The sequence below is a fragment of the Sorex araneus genome, chromosome 3, assembly GCF_027595985.1.
Source record: "Sorex araneus isolate mSorAra2 chromosome 3, mSorAra2.pri, whole genome shotgun sequence".
NCBI classification, from domain to species: domain Eukaryota; kingdom Metazoa; phylum Chordata; class Mammalia; order Eulipotyphla; family Soricidae; genus Sorex; species Sorex araneus.
The window spans coordinates 41,401,929-41,427,413 of NC_073304.1; the positions used below are offsets into that span (position 1 = coordinate 41,401,929).

The 25,485-nt window shown below is 45.5% G+C and overlaps 1 protein-coding gene across 2 annotated transcripts; it reads right to left on the minus strand.

The window, feature by feature from the left end:
• Positions 1–7,502: 7,502 nt before the first annotated feature.
• Positions 7,503–18,427, minus strand: DACT1 (dishevelled binding antagonist of beta catenin 1). Of its 2 annotated transcripts, none has more exons than XM_055131343.1 (4): positions 17,580–18,427; positions 15,059–15,191; positions 14,172–14,327; positions 7,503–9,835 (listed from the first exon to the last, which is right to left on the minus strand). In XM_055131343.1, exons 1-4 carry the CDS (start codon positions 17,913–17,915, stop codon positions 7,902–7,904), a joined length of 2,559 nt encoding a protein of 852 aa, XP_054987318.1. In that variant the 5' UTR covers positions 17,916–18,427; the 3' UTR covers positions 7,503–7,901. The 2 variants fall into 2 exon arrangements, with proteins under 2 accessions (XP_054987318.1, XP_054987319.1); XM_055131344.1 differs by having other exon boundaries at positions 7,503–9,724; positions 17,580–18,423.
• Between the last annotated feature and the right edge of the window lie 7,058 nt (positions 18,428–25,485).

Sequence of the window (25,485 nt, forward strand, 5' to 3'; positions counted from 1 at the left end):
CTTAAATTGTGATTGTGACCCTATATAGGATCATGCACTTTTTCAAAAGTAATTTTAAAATAAATGTATTATTTATTATCAGCAAATGTTAGACATATCTACTTACTCTGCTTATCTATATACCCAGGGTCATGTAAAACTTTCCTAGGTGGAAAGGGGCTACAGTGGGAAAAGTTTAAAAAGTCCTAAACTAGATAACCTGATTGTCTCATAGTAAAAAAATTTTTATGAGGGGGGAGGGATAGGACCACACCTGGAGATGCTCAGGTCTTACTCCGAGCTCTACACTAAGGGATCACTTCTGGCGGTGCCCAGGAAACCATATGGGATGCTGGGAATCAAACCTCGTCTGCTGTATGCAAAGTAGGCACCTTACTCACTCTGGCCCCAATAAAGTAGTTTTAAAGGACGGATAAACTATTCATAAACATCCTCTTAAGTGTGGATTAACTTCACTTGAAAGAAAGGCCTTCAAATTTGGTCTAATCTTGGAGAACAGAGGGTTGTTGGTTACTTACTTAAGAAAGGAGCTTTGGGGCTGGAGCAATAGCACAGCGGGTAGGGCATTTGCCTTGTACCCAGCCAACCCGGGTTCGATTCCCAGCATCCCATATGGTCCCCTGAGCACTGCCAGGAGTAATTCCTGAGTGCAGAGCCAGGAGTAGGTGTAATCCCTGTGCATTGTCAGGTGTGACCCAAAAAGCAAAAAAAAAAAAAAGAGCTTTGATTTAGTCAGGCACTATGGTACAAGAACTTTGCTCTCACAGGTAAGAACCAGGGACTAAAATTTTCCTTCTATCCCTGAAATTACTGAAGGGTTACACCCTTAGTGAAGGCTGGTCCAGAAAATACCCACTTGCTGGTCCAGTATGAGAATTTGAATGTAGGCCTGCCTTTGAAAATGTCTCTTCTAAAGAGATATAACCATAGTCTAGTTTCATGATTATTTATTTAATCAGGTAGTCCCAAATAGGACTGGAGTGATAGCACAGCTATAGGGTGTTTGCCTTGCACACGACCGACCCGGGTTCAATTCCTCCGTCCCTCTCGGAGAGCTTAGCAAGTTACCTAGAGTATCTTGCCCGCACGGCAGAGCCTGGCAAGCTACCCATGGCGTAGTCGATATGCCAAAAACAGTAACAAGTCTCACAATAGAGACAGTACTGGTGCCTGCTCGAGCAAATCGACGAGCAATGGGATGACATTGATACAGATAGTGAAAACAGTCCCAAATAGAAAAATCAGCTCAAAAAGTAGACTACTCTGGAAATATTCCTAAGAAACCTGGTTAAAATAAAAGTAAAATAGCTTCTCTGTATGGCAAAATTCTTAATCAAGCCTCATAGGATTTCCTCAACAACAACCCACAGAAAGTGAGCCCAAAATACAAAAGAGAAAATTTTTGAAAGGCAGTGTATGTGCAAATATATAACACTTGGCTAATATACTCACTGTTAAATATTAGAATCTTTCCATGCAGGGGACACTCAAGTAACCTATAAGATTAAGCACCTTTTTCCTTGGTTAAGGAATTTCTTGGAACCCCACTTAAAATAATTGGGAGTTATTTCTAATATACAGTTCAGAAAAATAAAGAAAGCAAGTCAAAAATAATACAGGTCAATTAAGGTATAGTTTTAAAAAATACAAAGATATTCTTTCATTTGTTGTAGGGGTCAAACCTGGCAGTGCTCAGGGCTAAATTCTGACTCTACACTCAGGGATCATTCCTGAAGGTGCTGGAGAACCACATGGGGTGCTGGAGATCAAACTCAGGTCAACCACGTGCAAGGGAAGTGCTGTATCTGCGGTACTACTTGCTTCGGTGCCAAGATCATACATTTCTATGTGCATTTAACATACAGATCACTCATTGAAGAGAATTTGAGGATTCTGAGAGAAGAATTTAAACACCTATATAATGTTCAATTGTTTGTTCCCTTAAACAACTAGCACTTTTAATTAAAATAAGGAAAAATATTTTAAAACTCTTTTAACAATAGCACCTACTTTGTCATTGAAATAGATAAAACCCAATTTTCCCAGTGTATGCAATTAAGTGCTAGCAATAGGAAAGTCAAGCAACAAAACAAAGAGGGGGACAATCCCAGGGCTCTTGGAAAATTCTGTTACTCATGCTCTTTTCATATGGCATTCTATTCCCTGAAAATACAATTTTCAGAAGCGGCTTTCCAGAAAGTATTCCCTTCAAGAATAATGTTCATTGAGAGCAACTTGGAAGTGATTCAAGACCTAGCTGCAGGTCATAGTTGCCTTACAAACTTTATAGCCATGTCTTGAAAAAGAGTCAGTCACAGCATTAAATGAGAAAAGGGTAGAATCATCTTGCTGTCACTTGGCTTAGATTTTTTTTCTAATTTTTTTTTCCAAATTTTATTTAGGAGCTGTGGTTTACAATGTTGTCAATAATAGTGTTTCTCAGCCATGATCCCGAGACTCACAAATGAATCTTGGGAGAGAACAGCTCTCTACAGAGATGTCTCCAGACCCCAATTACTTAAAATTTTAGAATTCCAGGAGCGTGTGACCACTTTCGCACCAATGCGACATCTCATACTATTCCTAACAAGCAATACAAAGTAAATTATTTAGCATCTGCCTGTGGGGCAGGCTTGAGTGGTGGTGGGAAAATTCAAAACAATGGTAGTGGAAAGGTGTAATGGTGGTGGGATTGGTGGTAAAATATTGAATGTAACCAATTATTGTCAACCACTTTATAAGAATAGAATTTAAAAATTAAAAATATTGATAATAATAGTGTTTCTGGCATACAAGTGTTTCAATACCACACCCTCTTTGCGCACCAGTGTCAGCACTGCCCCACTAGCATTGACTTAGATTTAATGAAGTAACCAGGGGCTGGGGAGACAGCTCAGAGGACTGGAGTGTATGCCTAGGATAGGGAGGCCCTATGTTCTTTCCCAGCACCATAGGGTTCCCAAACACTACTGGGAAAAGGCTCCAAATCCCAGAACACTGCTTAGGCAGTCCCCCCAAATAATACTGATAGTAATAATAATAGTGTTGTAGGGTGTAAGTCTCTTGTCCTCAGTAAAGACTGAAAAGCAGAGCATCTGAAACAGGATCTATCAAAATTTGGTAGAAACTTTGAGGAAAGGAAAAGAAGGGTAAGGAAGTTGTAGAATGGGGGATTCTTAGATAGAAAGGCCTGTAAATGTGAAAAATGGTTTTTTTTTATATTGTTTTTACTGGGCTGGAGCGATAGCACAGAGGGTAGGGCATTTGCCTTGCACGCAAGGTTTGATTCATCTGTCCCTCTCAGAGAGGCCGACAAGCTACCAAGAATATCCCGCCCGCACGGCAGAGCCTGGCAAGCTACCTGTGGGGTATTCGATATGCCAAAAACAGTAACAACAAGTCTCACAATGGAGACATTACTGGTGCCCGCTCAAGCAAATCCATGAACAACGGGTTGACAGTTACAGTGTTACAGTGCTATTCTTTTTACTAGGGGGATGAATGTATTGGGTTTAAGACATGCAAGATGAGAAGACAAAAAGTGCAGGGAAAAGACAGAATTTTTGAAAGGATTATCTTTTGCCTATCCAGGGTGCATGTCTTGGGCATGTTCTCAGGAATTTTGCTCTGGGGTTTCAGAGAATCCTATGAAACCTGTCTCAAAGGCCTGAAAGATAATACAGCAGACAGGAACTTACCTTGCATGCAGTCGACCTAGATTCCATCCCCAGGACTCCATATGGTCTCCTGAGCCCGACAAGAGTAACCTCTGAACATAGAGCCAGGAGTACTCTGTGAGCACAGTTAAGTGTGGCTCAAAAATAAAAACAAAAATAAAAAGTTCTTGAATGGAGCTGCAGATAGTAGTAGGTAAGAAGCTTGCCTTGCATGCAGCAGACCTGGGATTGATCCCTAGCTCAGAACCAGGAGTAAGCCCTGAGCACAGCCAGGGTTGTCACAAAATATAATAATAAAAATTATATTATTATTATTATTAAACATTAAAGTCAGGGCTGGAGCGATAATACAGCGGGTAGGGCATTTGCCTTACATGCAGCCAACCTGGGTTCTATTCCCAGAATCCCATATGGTCCCCTGAGAACCACCAGGAGTAATTCCTGAGTGCAAAACCAGGAGTACCCCTGTGCATCGCTTGGTGTGACCCCCCAAAAAAAACTTAATGTCAGAGAGATGGAAAAGGAGGAGAAGGGCATATGTGTTGCAAACAGCCAACTCCCGAAATTCCATCCCTGGCACCACATATGTTTCTGAATATCACCATGGGTAACTCCTGAGCACAGAGCCAAGAATAGACCCTCAGCACCATCCAGTGTAGCACAGGCCCTCCCAAAAAAACTCTTGAAAACAAATAGAAATTTTGAGTGGGGGTACTAGAAACTTTGCACAGGGATTAAGGCACAAGTCCTGTATACAGCAGACACAGTTTGGATCCCTGGCACCACATAGTCCCCTGAACATCACCAGATGCAGTGCTACGGGCCATAGAGTACCGTCAGGTGTAACTTTAGAGGCCTCTAAGCACCACCAGAGTGTTCCATGCAATCCCTGGCAGCAGTGCATCCTCTAGTCATCATATTGGACTACTGACCATGTTAGCCAAGAATTAGTGAAAAGGGACTGGAGCAATAGCACAGAGGGTAGGGCGTTTGCCTTGCACGCGGCTGACCCGGGTTCAATTCCCAGCATCCCATATGGTCCCTTGAGCACCACTAGGGGCGATTCTTGAGTGCAGAGCCAGGAGTAACCCCTGTGCATAGCCAGGTGTGACCCAAAAAGGAAAAAAAAAAAGAATTAGTGAAAAGGTCCCCCAGGCCTCTTGAGCACTGCTTGAGTGATTGAGTGATTTAAAGTAGAAAAATAATTTTAAGTAGAGATTAAATGTTTGATGATATTAAGCACTCTAGCCAACTTTCCTTTAGTGTGATCATATTATATGGTAGAATCCCCTTGTTCTTTAGGAATTATATGCTTAAGGTTTTAGAGAAGAAACACGATGTCAAGATTTACTTTAAAATAGTACAAGCATCAGAGCTGAAGCAATAGTGTAGCGGGTAAGGCATTTGCCTTGCACAGCTATCTGGGATTCCATCCCCAGCACCCATATGGTCCCCCAAATACTGCTAGGACTAATTCTTAAGTGCAAAGCCAGGAGTAACACTTGAGCGTAATCAGATGGGTCCCAAAAACAAACAAGAAAATCAAAATAGAATAAAATAGTACAACAGTGTGATGGGAGAAGGTAGATTGCCCAATCTGACCTACAAATGAGTAATGACCTAATAAATTCAGAGTTAAACCAACCAAGGAAAATGTTAGCAATCACTGAATCTAACTGCAGTTAGAGATATGTTTTGTACCATTCCTTCAACTTTTCCATTTGAGATTTTTTTTCATATACTGTCAAGTTTCAGGAGGAGCTTATCTCAGAAATGCTTTCCTTAAAAGGCAGCACTGTAGCACTGTCGTCCAGTTGTTCATCTATTTGCTCGAGCGGGCACCAGTAACGTCTCCATTGTGAGACTTGTTGTTATTATTTGGGGCATATCAAATATGCCATTGCCAGGCTCTGCCATGGAGGTGGAAATTGACCTTAAATTTTAAAGTGTCTTAGCTAGTTTAAAGAAGTCATATAGGATGGGTGTTGGAGCATTATATGACTGAAACACAATCATGAACAACTTTGTAACTGTGACTATGATTCAATAAAAAAAATAAAAAGGAAGGAAGGAAGGGTTTATTTTCCTGGTTTTCTCACCATCTATTCCAAGAATTCTCCTAAAATGCCTTAATCATTGTAAATAACATTCTATGCTAGGGCAAGCCTAATATAATTTTCACAATAATCAGCTCAAGATTTATAGGTGTAAAGATCTGTTTTTATACTCAATAAAGAAACTTAATAGAGGTAAAACAAATTGTTTATTACAGCATATAATGTGTTATATTAAATTTACACAATGATATATAAAAACACATATTGTTCATATCATACAGTAATTTAACAACAGGAATATCAAAACAAGTACTACTCATGCACAGACATGCATATATTGATACAAAAGGAGCAATTTTACACAATACTGTTTACCAAAAAAAGGTGGATATTTTTTGTTTTTATTTTTTTTTTTAAAAAAAAGCCCTTCCAGATAGGTCCAATCTGGACTGGATTGCACTAATAAGATCGGGCCAATGATTAGGTGGCACAGTGCTCAGTGAGCAGTAATGGGGTTAGAGTAATGCTCAAGTGTTATATCATTAAAAGCAAATTTCTCTGTACCCAAGAACCAAACTTTTACCATAAAGAAAGTCCTCCAAGGGAGCAAGGGTCAGATCTGTTACAAATTAGTGAGGAGGAGAAAGGCATCAAAACATTGGCTTAACAGAATCTGGAAAAAACCCGAATGCCCCAGAACGGATGACTGGTTGAGGAAACTCTGGTACATCTATACAATGGAATACTATGCAGCTGTTAGAAAAAAGGAGGTCAAGAATTTTGTAGTCAAGTGGATGGGCATGAAAAGTTTCATGCTGAGTGAAATGAGTCAGAAAGAGAGAGACAGACATAGAAAGATTGCACTCATCTATGGTATATAGAATAACAGAGTGGGAGACTAACACTCAAGAACTGTAGAAATAAGTACCAGGAGGTTGACTCCATGGCTTCGAGGCTGGCCTCACGTTCCAGGGAAAGGTCAACTCAGAGAAGCGATCACCAACTACATTGTAGTCGAAGGCCATGTGGGGGAAGGGAGTTGCGGGCTGAATGAGGGCTAGAGACTGAGCACAGCGGCCACTCAACACCTTTATTGCAAAGCACAACAGCTAATTAGAGAGAGAAAACAGAAGGGAATGCCTTGCCACAGTGGCAGGGTGGGGTGGGGGGGAGATGGGATTGGGGAGGGTGGGAGGGACACTGGGTTTACGGGTGGTGGAGAATGGGCACTGGTGAAGGGATGGGTTCCAAACTTTGTATGAGGGAAGTATAAGCACAAAAGTGTATAAATCTGTAACTGTACCCTCACGGTGATTCTCTAATTAAAAATAAATAAATTAAAAAAAAAAAAAAAAAAAAAAAACATTGGCTTAAGCAGCCCTAGAAAAGATTGCTGTAATCAGGGCCTAGGCACCAAGTGTGGCAAAGATTTAATGAACCCTGTTAAGGTATATTAGCAGTCTCCTATCCAGGTCACCATACTTCTGGATCTTTAGGAGCTGGTTTTCAAGTTCTGAGTCCAGTAAATAGAAATGCTGAGGAGGAAACTGAAACGGCAATACATCTGTGAAATGCTGACTATATTGAAAATTGCAGAAAACAATGACTGCCCCTAAGACCTACTTCATACCGCCCCACCTGATGCCCCTCAACAAGAAAATTCTCATGAAGACACTGTCCAGGAAAAGAAACCAATGTATGCCCTAAAATTCCATCCACCTGACCTTCAGACCAAAGGCCTCACATCCCCCCACCCGTACCACCCAGCACCACCCTCCCCCCCGCCCCCCAAAAAGACTTGAACATCCAAACCTGTGCCTTGACACAACTCTGAATTTAACGTTAAAATTGGCTGACACCACAAAACTCATTCACTTATCACCGCCAGTACAACCTAGGTTGACATTTAAGGAGTCAAACATTCTCTACCTTCCATAAAGGCACTAGAGTCCGTCCACTGTGAAGCCGAGACATCCCTGACCTCAGTTTTACCTTAACAAAAGGAAAACAGTCTGTGGGAGCATCACACACACACACACACACACACACACACACACACACACACACACACACACGCAGACACATACCCTAAGCTGTCACCTTCTCCTGGGTCAACAGGAATCCAACACCACCACCCCCACTTTCCTTTCTACGCCCACCAGGGAACTCAAACGGTCGTCATCAGTTTCAAGGAGCCAGAGCGGAAGCGGAGGATCTTCTTCTTGAGGTTGTGGGACGCCTTGATTTTGACAAAGGTCTTGGTGGCGTGGTGGTGCAGGTCGGGGGCCGTGACCGTCTGAATCGGGAGCGTCTGGACAAACTGCGACCAGTTCAAGCCCGCGCTCTCCTCCGAGTCGCTGGTGCTGGTGCTCTCCCCCGCGAACTCGCCCTCGCTCACGCTCGACTCGCTGTCCCCGAAGCAGTTGGTGGTGTAGTTGCTCTGCTCGTCCTCGCTCGTGTCCACCACGGTGGAGTGGAAGAGGGACTCGCACTCGGCCGAGTACTCGGAGTCGCTGGCCACGTAGGCGTAGGGGCTGGCATAGGGCAGCGGCACGGCGGCGGCGGCGTTGGTGGCGGCCGTGGCGGCGGTGGCAGGGTACAAGCCCCCGTTCTCCCGCCGTGCCCGCCGTGCCCGCCGCAGGGCCTCCTCGTACGACACCTCGGCGGCCGAGCGCCAGCGCCGGGAATCCGTTCGCTTGTGCTTGGGCTTGGCCACCACCGGCTCGCGCGCGTGGCCGTGTGCCCGGGTGCCCGCCCGGCTGTGCGCTCCCAGGGGCCGGCTGGGGACGGCCGCCTCGGCCTGGCCTCCCGCACCCTTCCGACTCCCCTTCGGGGCGCCCCTTCGGAGCCTCTTATTTGTATCCAGGTCGTCGGGGAAGCGACACTTCTTGCTGGCCGCCCGGCTCTTCTCGCGCACGGTGGGCAGCGTGCCGTCGGGGGCCAGGTGCAGGCCGGGCGCGCGGTGCTTCAGGGCTGAGCTCCTCACCCCGGCCACGGCACGGCTGCCGCCGCCGCCGCCACCACTGCCACCACCTCGGTGGGACCGGCCGCCGCCGGGTGGCTGCCCTGGCACGAACTGCGCCTTCACCAGGGGCCCGTCCTCCAGGCTTTGCGAGGACGATCCCTCGCTTTTGAAATCCAGGGCCGGCCGCTCTTCCACCACGAAGGCCGGGGCCAGCAAGCCGCCCTTCGGGGATGGCTTTTTCTGTGGCTGCACCGCCACTTTATTCTCTGGCGGCGGAGGCGGCAGGGTGGGGAGCCTCCCCGGGCTCTCTTTGGAGGAAGCACCAGAGATCTGGCCGTTCTCATTAGGGGACTCTCCTGGCAAGGCGGGGGTACACCACCCGTGGTCCTGGGCGGTGGACTTTATGGTTTTGGGCAGATGCTTACTTTGAAGTTCAGTGGCAGCGCCACTCGAGGACCCCTCCAGCGGGGGCAACCTCTTATTTTCCACTGTTTCGGGCTTTGAGTCTTTTGACCACTGTTTCAGAGGAGAGAAGTTTCCAGTGTCCAAAGCGGGGATCCCGCCAGCGGCCAGAGGTGCCTGTTTTGAGTTCTTCAGGTTTCCATTATTGCCCTGGGAGATGCTCCCGGGGACACGCACACACACGCTCCCGTTCCTCAGAAGCCCCTTGGTGGGGTCAGCATTCACACTCGTTCTAGGTTTGTTGGTCCTTACAGGGTGGGTTTTCTTCTGGACCAGGCTCAGAATGTAACCATCCATTTTCTTAGTGGGTGCCGGATGGGGCGCAGACCACAGACCACTTGGAGAGGGTGAGGAACTGTCTGTCTTGATGGTGTCCAGCTCAGATCCCAAGCAGATGTCATTGGCCTGGTTGCCAAGCCTCTCCTCTTCCCTCAGAGTGTTGCCTGAGAGGCAAAGGAGAAACATGGGGCTCTGCACAGCCACGGCATGAAGTGGACTTGGGTAGCGATACACATCATTCCCGTTTTTAGACACCAGATCACACTGGTACTTGGGATTCACATCTGCAATGACATCAAGGGAGTTAAATTGTGGTGTACGGGGAGAATGACAAATTGCCCCTGAGACCTGGTCTTCACAGTGGCCTTCCTTATATTCCAACCATCCTATGAGATCTGAAAAACATTTAAAGGTACACTCTGAAGAAATGAATTGGTCAGCACCAGCCTACCTTGACTCTGGCTAATTTCTCTAAAAACAATTCATGGTAAGGCGAGAAAAACAAACAATAAGAATAAATATAGCAGTGCAGGTAGGGTGCTTGCATTGCAGATGACCAACCAGGGTTTTATCCTCAGCATGTACACAATAGGTCCCTCAAGCCCCACCAGGAGTTATTCCTGAGTGCAGAGCCAGAAGTAAGCCCTGAGCATCACTGGGTGTGGCCCAAAAACTAAAAGAAAGTAAATACTTCACTATTTAAGCTACCATTTTACATACAATTCATACAAATTGATGAGGGAAAATAATACATAACAAAGAACTGTTTGAAAATAGTCTATCTTCTGAAGTAAAAATATTAAGCTATTTTAGATGCTTTCAAGGGTCAGAGTGATGGTACGGTGGGTAAGGCACTTGCCTTACATGCAGATGACCCCAGTTTAATCCCCATCACCACATATGGTCCCCCAGGACCACCACCAGGAATGATCCCTGAACACAGAGTCAAGAGTAAGCCCTGAGCACTTCAAGGTGAGACCCAAAAAGCAAACAAATAAAAATAATTATTAAAAATGCTTTCAAAGCCGTATGGAGATCACTCAAGAATTAAGAGGTAAAATTCTATATGATCCAGTTGTCCCCCATTTTGGGGTATCTAACAGAATACAAAAACATTAACACTAAGAAATAAGTGTATTCCATATAAATAAATCAAGATAATGGATTTAATACATGGTAGAGGGGCCTGAGATACAGCACAGGGTTCAAGCACTTGCTTTCCAGTTAGCTCTCTGGCACAGCACATGGTGCCCTCAGCACCATCAGGAGTGAGCCCAGAGCCAGGAATAGGGACGAGGGTCCCTGTGTGTCACCTAGTATGGCACAAAGATTTAAACAGAATCGAATGCTTTCAGTTACTAAATAATATGGGGAAAAACTTTGAAATTTAGTGAAAATTATGACATAACACAAAAATAAGATGACTGCATGAAAATTACATCTGTGAAACGAAAATGGTCACCCACATGTGAATAGCAGCATCTAAATGCAACAGGAAAGTGATTTTTTTTCTAATTCTTTTTCATTTTTTAATTTCCAGGCTATTCTCAGGGCTTACTGCTGGCTCTCTACTTAGAGGTGCTTAGGGGACTGGTGGTGCTTAAGGGACTATCTGCAATGCTGGTGATTGAACCAAGGTAAGCTGCATGTGTGGCAATCAGCTTACCACTCTGTACTCTCTCCAACCCCTATATGCATTTAGAATTGGAAAAGTACGCTTTGAGAAAGTTTTTTTCTTTATGCCATTCTTCCTTCTTTGTTCTATTCCTTGTTTCCCTTTTTGAAAGCATGGTGTGGAGGGGGGCAGGGAGAGGGGGAAAGAGGGTTGTTTGGGGTCACACCAGTGGTGCTCAGTGGCAGTGCTCAGAGTACGCTATATGGTACAGGGGCTCAAACTAGGATCTACCGCTTGCGCCTGACCCCTGTACAATCTCTCTGACTCTCCCTTTAAAATATTTTAGATAAACTATTCTTTCTGTGAGTTTTCTCATTTTTATTTTCTCATTGTTATAGTTAATGTGAATAACATTCATTTTTATTATTTCTTAATTCTGTATGCTCAAGTTCAACTGTGAAAATGTCAGGAAACTGATAAAATTTCAATGAACTAATAACATTCAAAAAATCACTTTATATTTTCAATAGTAACACTAAAAAATAAGGTTTTTTAAATAGAAAAAAATCTTGATAATGTTTTAAATGATTGAGTAGAAGCATTAATGAATAAATTTCTCAAATGTAAAAAAAAGAGATACCAAAATATAATAAAATCAAGTTTTCAGTCTTTTTTTTTTTAAATTTTTGGGCCACATCAGGCAGTGCTTAGGGCTTATTCCTGACTCTCTGATCAGGGATCACTCCTGATAGGGCTCAAGGGAACATATGAAGTGCCAGATATGAATCCACAGTTAGCCGTATGTGCAGCAAGTGTCCTACCACTATCCTATTTCTCCTGCCCCCTGAAATCCAGTTTCCTTAACTAAATTTTTTTACTTCTTATCTTGGTAAATGTTTTCAAAGTAAATTTTCTAAAGACCTTAAATTAGAGAAAATAAGGTTTTCTTTTAAAAAAATTATTATCGCTAAGGTAATAAGTTAATAGACAAGAGCCACAGCACAGCAGGTAGGGCGTTTGCCTTGCATGCAGCCAACCGGGGTTCAATTCCTCCATCCCTCTCAGAGAACCCGGCAAGCTATTGAGAGTATCTCGCCCACACGGCAGAGCCTGGCAAGTACCCATGGCATATTCGATATGCCAAAAACAGTAACAACAAGTCTCACAATGGAGACATTACTGGTGCCCGCTCAAGCAAATCGATGAACAACGGGACAACAGTGCTACAGTGCAGACAATAAGTTAATGTGTTTACAATGGTGTTTACACTTATGGTCTTGATATACAGAGTTACCTCATCTCATCACCATCAAAGTGCCCACAATCCCCCATCCACATGGCTCTGTCATATTCAATAAACTTACTTCCCTCCTAATCTGGTGCTCTCAGTTTGCATTCCAGTACCAAGAGTTTGTTATCAATTTATATTTATATTATTTATTTACTTGTCTGTGAAAATCAAGGGTGTTTTCAACATTTAATTTGTTCTCTGTTATATTTATTCATTTAAGTACAGGAAACTTACTCTGTGCCAGATTCTATGTTAATGATTTAATTTAGGGCCAAGATCCATGAGCTTCAACAATAGTTCAAAGTCTCAGGGAAAACAAAATCTAGATGCAGAAGTTGTCTAACTCATTTATAAAAAAAAAAAAATATTACAAACAAACATGCCCTGTCTCCATCTTTCATGCCTATACCTAATAAACAGCTTGTAAGAAGCAGAAACCTCTCTAATACCCTTTCTCTTCCTCCACCTTCCCTAAGGTCTACCTTTCCTTTATTTACTTTACTAAAGCTAAGAACAAAATAGAGATCTCGACCCCCAAGTCCCAAATGTATCAATGCCACATCTTGACAATCATCGTGTAAAGAAGTGGCATCTGGGAGGTCAGGGGTCTGTCTTCAAGGCAAACCTATATCAAAATGCCTTTAATAGGTTTACAAAGTTTCCCTCTGAAACTAGATCTGGAAAGTGAAGGATAGCAATTACCAATGAACTTGAGGCCCAGACTCTCCAGATAACACGGATCTGTGTTTCCCCAAATGACTCCTGCTGACAGCACACTGGACAAGTACAGAGACACCAGCCAATTAGAAGCCTCAGCTGTTTGGTGTTATGTTTGCACTGCCTAGAATACCCAAATGGAAAAGACTGACAAATTAAAGGGACAGTGACTTATGCCAGAACCCATAGCTCTTCTAATCTCCACATTTTCTCTGCTCTTCTGAGGAACTCCAAAAGAGCAAAATTAAGAAAGAAATCCCAGGTTCCAACAATAACTGCCATTCTGCTAACAAGCTCTGACAAATGGCTTATAAGCCCAAATTCCTGCTCAGTTTGATTAGAAGGCTACACATAACAATTTCTGAATTTCCTCCATGTACTAGAAAAACATGGCAATTAGTTCTGACCTTGAATCATGCCTCTATCATTCACTGTCTTAACTGTTCTAAACTTCCATAACCTCTCTAGGCCTCATGTTTATTTATTTTTTTGGATGCATAAAACAGCTAACAATACCCACACCATAAAAAAAAGTGTTAGGTACATTCAAAAGAGATTAATGTGCACAAAGCATCTAGTCCAATGTGTGACACAGAGAAAATATAGAAAGTCTTTCATTGCCAACAATAACATGGTTCTTTCTGAAGGTCACCGAAAGGCTAACTCATAAAGGGGAACAAAGGTGCATGGCCTCGAGGAGATCTCATTTTACTCACCTGCTAAAAGAACAAAAGAGCTGCATCATGCAGAGCATCCTGGTGAACATGGAGGAACCACTGTTCCCTGGAGTGCCAAGCAGCTCCTGGCCAGGCTAACAGATAGGTTTACCTCACGTTGAACAGCAAAGGCTCAGAAACTGAACTCCCGGCCTGTACTATTGGGATAGGCATTCTTAGGATGACTTGCTTTTCTACCATCAAGGCCTCAAAGCCAAAGGGGTCATCAACAAGAGGTAATAGAGGTCATCTTGATTCTAGATGTAACAATAGCATGACACGGCACATGAGCCTTTGTTTTTCCCTCCGTGGAAGGGGCTGAAGCTAGATAACCTTTAAGAGCCTTGAACCTCATTCAGTTAAAAATGTCTGTCAATTCTAAAATGTCTTACCTGAAGATTTGGGGCAACCATCTGTAATAGACAAGGTAGCTTCCAAAGGGCTGCAAAAGCAGGTGCTAGAATGACAACTGGATAAACACTCACTGAAGACAGAGTTGGAGGAATTTGAAAGGGATCCCGAAGCCCCGTCACTCAGCTCATAAAAACCTACAAATAAAAACACCATTTGGAATTAAGATCCTGTCAAGCAATAATAACATACATTCATGCTTAGAAGAAACATGCATCTAAAAAAAAGTAAAAAAAAAAAGTCAGGACCAGGGAATGGACAATTTTGGTTCACTGGACTTAGTGTCCTGGTTGCCTGATTTTATTCAGGTACTCCGTTGAAAAAGGTTGAAGAGTTCATAACTGCTGATACTTTTCAAAATTACTCTCACCCTCAAATTGACCTTCCTCCTTAACCTCACCCTTAAAGATGGTAAGGGAAAAAATACTTAGATCTGTCAAAGCCTCAACTTTATCCTGAATGTTTTAGAAAAATAACTCGAGAGAAAAACAAATCTATTTAAGAAGCCAAATGGCTTAAGAGAATAGAGCGTGGACGTTTGAAGTGGTCTCAGGAAGCTGAAGTGTGACTAATTTTCTAGCCTATTCTGACTTTCTCAAGTTTCAAAGGAGGACCAACCACTCCTCCAGAAATTTGAATAGAAACTTTTCTTTTTAAAACTCAGGAGACTCCAGATCAATCTCATCATTTAAAAATGCGTTGTCTTGGTTTTCCTTCCCTCTCATGCAACTGAAGAGCAGACTATATATTTTTTCAATTCTCTGTACCAAAAGTAAACTCACTGCCATTTGCAGGTCTGAAGATGTTAAGGACCTGGGCAGGCAGCCCTCGGGAGTGCTGAGTTTGTTCCTCGTGCTCCCGCACCCACCTGAGCTAGGCCGGCTGTCTGTCTCCAGGTGCTCTTCAGATGTCTTCTCCACATCCAGCCTCAGGTCACTTATCTGTTTGTCAAGTTCTTGCAACTGATTCAACAAGCCAGCATCTCTTCTTCTCAAACAATTCTGATTAGGAAGAAATGCAGAAGAAAAGGGGGAAAAAAAACATTTTGGTGACAAAGAGCCAAAAGTCTGCTATAACAATTCCAATTACCACCAGAAGTCACAAAATCTTCCCAAACAAAAATTTTACCAGACAACTTAAAATAAGGAGGAGCTTGGGATATGTCTAATATTTAATTCAACCATATCACATTTTGTGGTGATATAAAGTTTCTCTGAAGAATCATTTTTTAAAAATGACTAACTGATTGGGGCTGGAGCGATAGCACAGCGGGTAGGGCGTTTGCCTTGCACGCGGCCGACCCGGGTTCGAATCCCAGCATCCCATATGGTCCCCTGAGCACCGCCAGGAGTAATTCCTGAGTGTAGAACCAGGAGTAACCCCTGTGCATCGCCCGGTGTGACCCAAAAAGCAAAAAAAAAAAAAAAAAAAATGACTAACTGACAATTTCATTTAATATGTACTAACTTCTTTTCTATTGGTAAGGATGAGGGGGGAGACGATTTTTCTTAATTCTCTGTGTACAGCCACTGATTTTATTTTTTAAACAAAATAATCCTTCACAGAAGACTCTTTAATTTGAAGTCAGAGTGTAACTGATTTCCTACAATACACTGTAATCTTGCCTAGGTGAGATTTCCTGGCCAAATGTCCTACAGAGTTTTGTTTTCTATGAGTTGCTTTGTGGGGTTTAATCATTCTTAGGGCCTTTGAAAGTGAGAAAGTAATACTAATAACCAGTGCCAAGTATAATGTGAGCTGGCAGAATCCAAAACCCTCCAGGGAAGGTCCATCAAGATCTGAACCCAACTTCGATTTCCAAAGGTGACAGATCTATCATACTAACTCACACCGCCACCTAGTGCTTCCCAGCGCTGGAAACGCTCAAGAACTCAAAAGGCATCTGGTTCAAATCATGAATGCCCAAGCCGCCACACGAAAACAGGACGGACCCCAAACGCTGGCTGCACTGGAATTCTCCCGACAAGCTGCCTTGCTCCCCTCAAGGGAATGCGTCAGTCGCAACCTTGAGACTTGAAAAGATAAAACGGGGCTCGTAGCGCACAAGACAATGAGCACGATGTCAGAGATCAGGTCCTGCAGCAGAAATTGGCACCATCTAACTGGGACATCCTAGCCCAGACACACCGCAAGACACAAACGAGAAAGCTCGGCTCACACCAGGACAACTGGACACCCTTGCAAAGTAGACGGGTGGGGGCTCTCCTCCCAGGGTCCTCTGCCTCCAAAAGCTTAAGACAGAAGAAAGTATTGCGCCTTTGCAAATGAGTTTCTGGGGGGTTGGGGGATGGGGACAAACAAGTAAAAGCAAGCTGATGCTGAGAGGGGTGGGGGGAGAGAGAAAGAGAGAGAAAGTTCTCTGAAAAGAGAGATCATGACAAATCACTGCACTGTGTAGACCCTTCCTGGCTGTTGTGGGGACATCATCTAGCATGCATCTCCTTTCAGGCGGTGTCACAAGCACAGGTAAGGATTTAGTACACTGTTTTCCAAACTACATTTGCAGGTCACCCAAACAAAGCTGCCGCCATTATTCCGAGGCGGGGTCCAATGCTGTTCAAGATACTTTAAGCTCCAAAGTTCTTTCTCTTCCCCCCTTAATGAAGACGACAGCGAACGACTGTCAGAAATAATTCACTCAGACAAACGGGCCCCGTGAGCGGGGTCCCCGTTCTCCCCTCCCCTCCCCCCGCGCCCCGCAATCCTCACCCCCACCCCCTACGCCCCGGCTAGCAGCGAGTATACATATGAGAGGAGGGGGCCCTCTCTGCGGCCAAATTTCCATCATTTGCATCGTAAACGCTGCCTTCCACAAAGGGCTTCTATGTGGATTGCAGCACCAGCCGGGCAAAGACTGGCAGGCGGGGGAGCGCCCCGGGAAGGGTAGGGCAACCTCCGGGCGCTTTCGCGCAACCATGAAATTCAGCCTCAAGTGGGGGCCCCTGGACCCCACCACTGGGCCCCCGCCCCTCTTTGGCTTTGCTCGGGTCTTGGCGGGAGGACGCGGAGCTAAGCCCTCCAAACCCGGCTTTGGAAACCTTGGGACGAGAGGGCACCGCATTCGCCTAAGAGTGAGGTTACTCGCCCCGCGGCCGACCCAGGAATCCCCAGAGCAGAACGGGGGCGGGGAGCGGTCACCCGCCTCCTCGCCATCCGTGCGGGGCCGCCAGCTCCACACCTGACACAAAGCCTGCATCCGCCCACGCGCCTTGAACCCCGGCAGAAACGCGGGGGCGGGGAGGAACGCTGCCGGAGGGGCCCCGGAATCAAGCCCGTCCCGCAGGCAAAGGCACCCTCCCGTCCAGCCCACCCCACCCTCCCCCAAATCGGCGGGGCCAGGGGCGCCCCACCGCGGGGCTGCCACCTACCAATTGCTTGCGCAGCAGCATGATATTCTCCTCCAAGAACTTCTCCTCCAGACGGCTCCGCTGCGCCGCCTCGCCCGGCAGCTCCCCGACGCCCCGCACCGCGACCCCCGCGGCCCCGGCCCCGCGCAGGGCGCCCCGCACCAGCAGCTCCTGGCGCTGGCGCAGGTACTCCAGCTCGGCCAGCCCGGCCAGCGTGGCCTCCTGCCGCTCCCGGGTGCGCTGGCGCTCCGTGTCCGCCTCGCCCTTCTCCCGCCAGCGCCCCTCGGGCTCCGCCGTGCGCGGCTCGCCCCGCACCGGCGCCGGCGGCTCCAGCTCCCGGGCCGGCCCCGGCTTCATGGCCCCAAGCCCGCGCCGCGCCGCCGCCGGCACCCGTCACCGCGCCCCGGGCCTGCCGGCCCCAGCAGCGAGGGCTTCCCCCGCTAAGGCAGAGACCGCGGGCGCATGCCGCCGCGCGGCGGGCCACGGCGACCGGGTCGACGGCCAGACACGATCGGGACCCTCGCGCGCGGCCTCGGGCTTGCAGCCGTCCCGGGCCGGGCGGCGCCGTCCGCTGTCGCCGCGGCCCCGCAGCTGATAACGCCCCTGCCCGGCGCTACGTCACGCCCGGCGCCCGCCTCCCCGCGCCCGAGGCCCGCTCCCCCGGACTCGCCCCGCGTCTGTCGGGGGTGCAGCTCGCGCTCTGCGCCGGCCCCCGCCGCCCTCGGCCCGCCCCGCTCCTCCCTCTCTCCTCCCCCGCGCGCCGCGCGCCGCCGCGCCCCCTTTTCGGCTCTCCTGCACCCAGTTTTTTCCTCTCTCCTTATTGGTTCTTGCCCTGTCCCACAAAGCGAGGGGGCGAGCGAGGGGGTGTGCGCTGGGTGCTCCCTGCGTCCTGTTACGGCGAGCCGGGCGGGCAGCGGGGCTCCCCGGAGAACTTTCTACAACTCCACCGAGTTGCTGCTGCTCCGTTCGTAACCCTTTTCCCGCGCCCGCCGCTGGCAGCCGCTCCGACGTGCTTCACTCGCCTTTCCCGGCGAGGTGCGTTGCGCCCAATGAACCTGGGTTTGGGGGGTGTGGGGTGATTGGAATTTACGTTTGTTTTAACTCGACTGTTTAAACTGCAAGTATTGCAAAGCACATTTCGGTGTGGTTCTAAAACGGTTTGGTTACATTTCTTCTTAAAAAAATAATAAATAAATAAAAGGTATTTAAAACCAGCAGGAGGATGTCGCTGTATAGCAAACGTGCCATCAGTTCTTAGACAAGCCTGGGGTCTGTGGGAGTGGGGTTTTGTGAGAGCTACTGCTTCTTTAGTCCCCCTACCCAAGACCTCCGACTCTGGTGCCACTGTCCATCCATTAGTTGTGCGGACAAATGACTTCACCCATCTGTGCCTCTGTTTCTCCAACCGTTAAATGGAGCTAGGAACAGGTCCTGTCTCTTCTAAGAATCGCAGTAAAATTGGGTATATAATATAGATTTGCTACACAAGGAGTGCTGCTACGGCTGACATCTAAGAGGAATATTTGAGCTATTTGGTTGTGTGGCTTCCCTCCCCCCCACGCCAGAGAACATTTCAGAATCATTTCTCCTGAAACCGCATTTGTGTGGTGTGATCACCTCTGCTTGGGACACTAGTCAAGGGAATCTCCTGGAGATGAAGGTCCGAAAGTGTCATTAGCGTGCTTGTCTATGAAAAGTTCACTGTTTTTATTTTATTGTTCGTTTCTTTGGGCGGGGGTCACACCCTTCAGTGTTCAGGGCTTACTCCTGGTTCTGTGTTCAGGGATCACTCCCGGCCAGCTCAGAGGACCATCTGTTTTGTCAGGGACTGAACTGCATTCAGATACATGCAAGGCAAACACCTAAACCCCTGTACTACATCTCTGGCCCTAACTTTAAAAGCTGCATATCTATTCGCTTTGAGTCCAGCAAGTTATAATTCATGGAATTTCAAGCAAGGTGTTGGGTGGTGTACATGTTTAATTATTTCAAACTTGTGCTCTTTTGCCCAACTACTTTTTTTTTTTTTTAATTTATTTTTTTTATTGAATCACCATGTGGAGGGTTACATAGTTCTCAGGATTATGTCGGTTATACAATTCTCAAACACCCTTCCCTTCACCAGTGCCCATCTTCCATCACCAACCCCCCCAGTATACCCGCCGCCCCCTCCCACCTCCCCAGTCCCCAACCTTGTAAATGATGCTTGCCCAACTACTTTACCACCTGAGATTTTTTCCCCCTTTCTTCCTTGTCTGTGTAGCTGACCATAAAATCTCTAAAATCTCTAAAATCAGATCATTTCTCTCCTCTGAAATCCAGTTAGCTGCATAAATATCTGATTACTAAATGCTATTTCTAGGGTTGATTATCCGGGTGTGTATACATGCCTTCGTATTTGTAGGTGTTTGTGTATCTCTTCTCTCCAATTACATTATAAAAGACTCCTAAAGGCAGATATATTTTATTGCCCTCTTTAGTGTTACTATACTTAGCACAGTGCCCTGCCAGTGTCCAACTCATGGTTGCTAGAGAAACTGAAAGGGTGGGGGGGAGGAAGTAGGTGGATTGTAAATTTTTTTATTGACATACTTTCTAACTAACTTAATAGTAGCTATTTAATCTCTCACGACAAATAAAATCAAATTGACATTTGCCCAAAAATCAGGGGTCTCCTTGCCACCCTCCATAACCTCTCTGTTGGTTCCCCCTCATAGACATGAAAAAAAAAAACACTTCTAACTCCAACTGAGCTTCATAATGGCCAAGATTATTTGCCTCATCTAAAAATGGAATACAGTCAGGTGTTCACCCAAAGACAAAGCCACTTTGTATTCAGGCCACTTATTCTTTGTGCCTACTGTGTGCCAGACACTCTATTTGATAATACAGGAACTAATTCTCCAAAATTGAGTAATAATGAGTCTTTCTGCCTGCCAAGTACCACTCACCCATGTCCTCTGTCATTGTTTCATTCTAGTCATTTCTAAGCCTTCTTTTGCCTTCCAGCTAAGAATTGGATTCCTTTTTGCTGGGTGGAGCCTATTATTGTGGCCTGTCCCATGTCACAAATCGACAACTATATTTATATAGTTGGGCAAAGGGGGGAGTCTGAAACATGTTTTTACACACTTCTAATAAATCTTGTTGAAGCAGACAGACAAGTCAGTCACTATGTCTCCAAACTTCCCCACCTTCCCACCTACTCCCCACCAAATGCCACTTTGAGCTGCCCATTACTCTAAAGCAAACCATTTGCCATAACAGCTTGGACATCTCCATGAAAAAGTGTTCCCAGCAAGTTTAAATATTAAAACTGAGGTATTCAAATGGTTCTACCAATAAAATGGTCACGAATAGGAAAAAAGGTTATGCTTTCCAACGTATCCATTACACACTAATAAATAATGCTGTTCATTCACGTGCCAATTAAAACAAACTTGGGCTGTCAAACGAAGTTAGAAGCCAGGAGCTCAATGCTGTAATTGTTTTTCCAGGAAAATTCCCAATGCAGTCAGATTGAGTGTGACCGGTTGGGTTGCCCCTTTTCTCTTAACCTACCAGCCAAACTTGCTTCTCTCCAGTTTAGTCCTCTGGCTTTTCTTTCCTCTTTGATTCTTTGTTTAGGTGGCAGGCATGTGGGATGGAGTTGAAAGTGATCAACCACTACTCCCTCCTGTTGCCAAGAGAATCTCACTCCTGTCTGCTGTTTTGATTTTTTTTCCCCCTTTCTTTTACAAGCAGGTGCTGGTGCATCTTCCTCCACCAATGCTACTTCCTTATATTGTTCAGCTCGAAGCTGAACAATACTTCCAATATTGTTCAGCCTTGGTAGCCAGTTTCTTTCTTTTCCCTGGATGCCTCTATCTTCTCAGAAAAAGCTGATAATTGGCATTTCTGAATGGTAGACACTAAAGACAGGATGGATCCGCTGCCCGTCAAACGATCTGAAGAATAAGATAAAGTTACCAGCATGAAAAGACTCGACTGAAGGCGTCCAGTTTTATGTTATAGTTTAAAATATAACTTGGGCAAATCAGGAAGAGTCCCTCAGATCTGACTGTCTGGCACTTGTCTTGTCTTAGGACAATTGTCTTAGGACAATTTCCAGCAGCATACACACACACACACACACACACACACACACACACGTGTGCTCACGCGCACACACACACGCGCGCGCACACATACGCGCACACCACACATGCACACACACACACACACACTTCAAAATCTAGGCATCATCTGATAAGAAATTACTATCCAAGATATATAGGCACTGGTAGAACTTAATAAGAAAGAAACGCCCAACCCCACCAAAAAATGGGAAGAAGAAATAAACAGAAACTTCCTCAAAAAAGAAATTCAAATGGCCAAATATGAAAATAATGCTGCACATCACTAATCATCAGGGAGATATCATGTCACACCACAGAGACTGGCACACATCACAAAAAACATGAACAACCATTGCTGATGTGAATGCAGGGAGAAAGGGATTCTCATTCACTGTTGGTGGGTATGCCAAGTGATCCAGCCTTTTGGGAAAATATTATGGGCATTCATCAAAAGATTAGAAATTGAGCTTCCATGCGGACCCAGCAATAAAACTGAGAATATATCTCTGGGACGCAAACACACTGCAGAAGAAACATATGCATTTCTATGTTCTTTGCAGCACTATTCACAGTAATCAGCATTTGGAAACAACCCGAGTGTTCAATAGGAGATGACTGGATAATGAAACAATGGAACATCTACTCAATGGAATACTATACAGCCACCAGGAGAAAAAATGAAGTCATGAAATTCACTTAAAAATAGATAGACATGGAGAGTATCATGCTGAGTGAAATGAGTCAGAAAGAGAGGGACAGGCATAGAACGACTACTTTCATTTGTGGAACAAAAAAAATAAACATAGTATGAGACTAATACCCAAGGACATTAGAAACACAGGCCAGGAGGTGGTCCATGGTTGGAAGCCTGCCTCTTGGGGAGAAGGCAATTGCGATAGAGAAGGGAACCACTATGATAATGGTAGTTGGAAATGATCACTCTGGATAGGAGCTGCATGCTGAAAGTGGTAAAGGAAAACAAACATGATAACCTCTCAGTACCTGTATTGCAAACCATAATGCCCAAAAGGAAAGGGGGGAGAGAAAAAGAGAGAGAGAGAGAGAGAGAGAGAGAGAGAGAGAGAGAGAGAGAGGGAGAGGGAGAGTGGGTGGGTAGAGAATAAAAATGCCTGCTATAGAGGCAGGCAGGGGGTGGCAGGAGAGAAACTGAGGACATTGGTGGTGGGAAATGTACACTGGTGGAGGGATGGGTGTTGGAACATTTTATGACTGAAACCCAATAATGAATAGCTTTGTAACTGTGTATCTCACATTGATTCCATTTTTAAAAAATCTGGGGAGCTGGAGTGATAGCACAGCAGATAGGGCGTTTGCCTTGCACACAGCTGACCCGGGTTCGAATCCCAGCATCCCATATGGTCCCCTGAGTACTGCCAGGAGTAACTCCTGAGTGCAGAGCCAGGAGTAACCCCCGTGCATTGCCAGGTATGGCCCAAAAAGCAAAAAAAAAAAAATCTGGGCATCTTTCTGCCACCATCTAGTGTGGGAATGAACAGCCAAGCAAAGAGCATTGACTGCGTATTTTGCTCGAGAGCAAAGCAACAAAACGATGGTTTGCAGCTTTTATGACCAAACAAAACACAAATGATGTAATTGGGAAAAGCTGTCTTCGAATGGGAGGGGGAAAAAAAGTAAAGGGCAATCCTTTGAGTTGGGGTGATGACCACCATTCGAGGATCTGGGATCAAAGCTCCAGCCAGACATCAAAGCCCATTTGAGTCTAATGCCAAAAGAGCTCGAGTGAATTAAACTTCATATATAAACTAATTATAGTTTGACCCCACAATTAGGCTTCAGGGAGCACACTGGGGGAAAGAAAGCAGACATTGAAACAAAAGATCAAGAAAAAGGAAAGTTGGTAGCAAAACTGGGCAATGACATTGCCCTAGCCACTTCAAAAATCTTGAGGGCAGAGGGGAATACAGGAATGGTGGCAGAAACAAGGACAATGCTGGTCTTGTTTGCAGGCTATGAATCAGCTCCTTCCACCCTCACTGATTCAATCAAACACATTCTGATTCCTGGAATAAAACGTTATCTTACTACTCTGCTTGAGAGTGGTCACAGAAGAGCCCTGTCACCAGGCTTTGGTTTTCCACAAAAAGAAGCACAAGGTAATTCCATGAAATTGGGGCCAAGTTCTTCAGGGTTCCTCATACAGAACACTGTGGGTTTCATCACTCACCATCTGGAGTACCTTACATTCCCTGTGATCTTAATGCCTATCTATTGTCTTCACTTTCCTTATATTTCTTAAGTCCCTTGCTTCGTAAGTCCCTTATACTTACTCCACAGCAGAATAATTCCAAAGTTTCAACCAAAAGGGAGTGACATAAATATATATGTCATATATATATTTGCATATATATATTTAAAATTTAGAACAATGTACAGATCAATCTATTACCTTTGCAACCCAGGCTAGGATGAGAAAACTCCACTATGATTTCTTGATCATTTCTCTGCCAATATGTAGAAGTGATGGAAGCACAACTTTATCATTGAGCTCTCTCGTGATTAAGATCAAAGCAGAGGCTTTAGGATATGGGACATTGGTCCAGTTCTTTCCTTTACATTTCTCCTATACACAGACCCAGCCTTTCTGAGGCAGAAACTGAAGACATCCTCAACACAAAACTCTTTGGTCTTTGCCTCTAAGACCCACAAAGTGACTTTAATTAAGATCCCTCGGGGTCCTAGCAATCCCTGTGGAAAAGCTTAGAATGCCATTATCACCCCTGGAGAGACTGAAAGCGCTTGCTTCTGGCCGCTCTCCCCTGACCAGGGCTTAGGTGGCCGGGCCCCACGGGGAGCACACTTCCTCTAATCCTGTGGCACCTCCACAGCGGCCCAGTGTGAAGAGTAGCACATCCACTTCAAACAGAAATTGGGCCTTTGGGTATGTTTGGGCTCAGAGGAAAGCTGGGGGTTGTGAGGAGCCGCGGATTCAAAGAGAAGTCAGTGGGGATGACAGGCAGTGGCTGTCTGCAGCTCCGGCCGAGACTGCAGCTGATAGGAGGGCTCCAGAGACTCCGTTCCATCTCCTGCGGCACCCCGGGGGTGTCCCCCTCCGGAGATGGGATTCTTTGAAGTTGGGAGGATGGCTTTGACAACAGATGGGACAATTGGCTTCTGTTCATTTTGGTTTGTGTCAGCTCATTTCAGAGCCTGGGGAATTTGGACTCCATACGAAATGTCATTTTGATACACCTACCCCAGGATGGCGGGAGGAATTGTGCCCACCACCCTTGTCTTTCCACGGGAGAAAGAATCTGCCAGAGTGTTTAGTGACATGGGGGTAAGGGACCCACTCAGGGCTGATGGGTTGGATTTGAACTCCAGATCACGCTCCGTTGCCCCTTTGTGATTGTCGTATCTTGAGAGACCAGCTTTGACCTCTCTCACTTCCAGCTGTGCTTTCCTCATTTGTAAAGTGGGACTTTTACCAAACCCTACAGTGATGCTGTAAAACGTCCTGGCATAAGTGCTAGTTATCCCAAAGTCCCAAATGGTATACTCAAATATACATACCTACAATTCTATACAGAAAATGAATGCTTAGCAGCTTCCTTATAAGAATATAAAGAACTATTATTGGCTATTGTTCTGACATTTCCCTTACTGCTTTTAAAGTTTCCATAAAATGAATGGTTAACTTATTTTCAGAACATTATTTGGCTTTGAACTCATTCAAAGGAGACTAAGAGAATACTCCTTGAGAAGAAGCACTGTGGTTTCACAGGTCAGCTCTGTAGGCGACCAGGATAAGACACAGGCATCTCACCTTT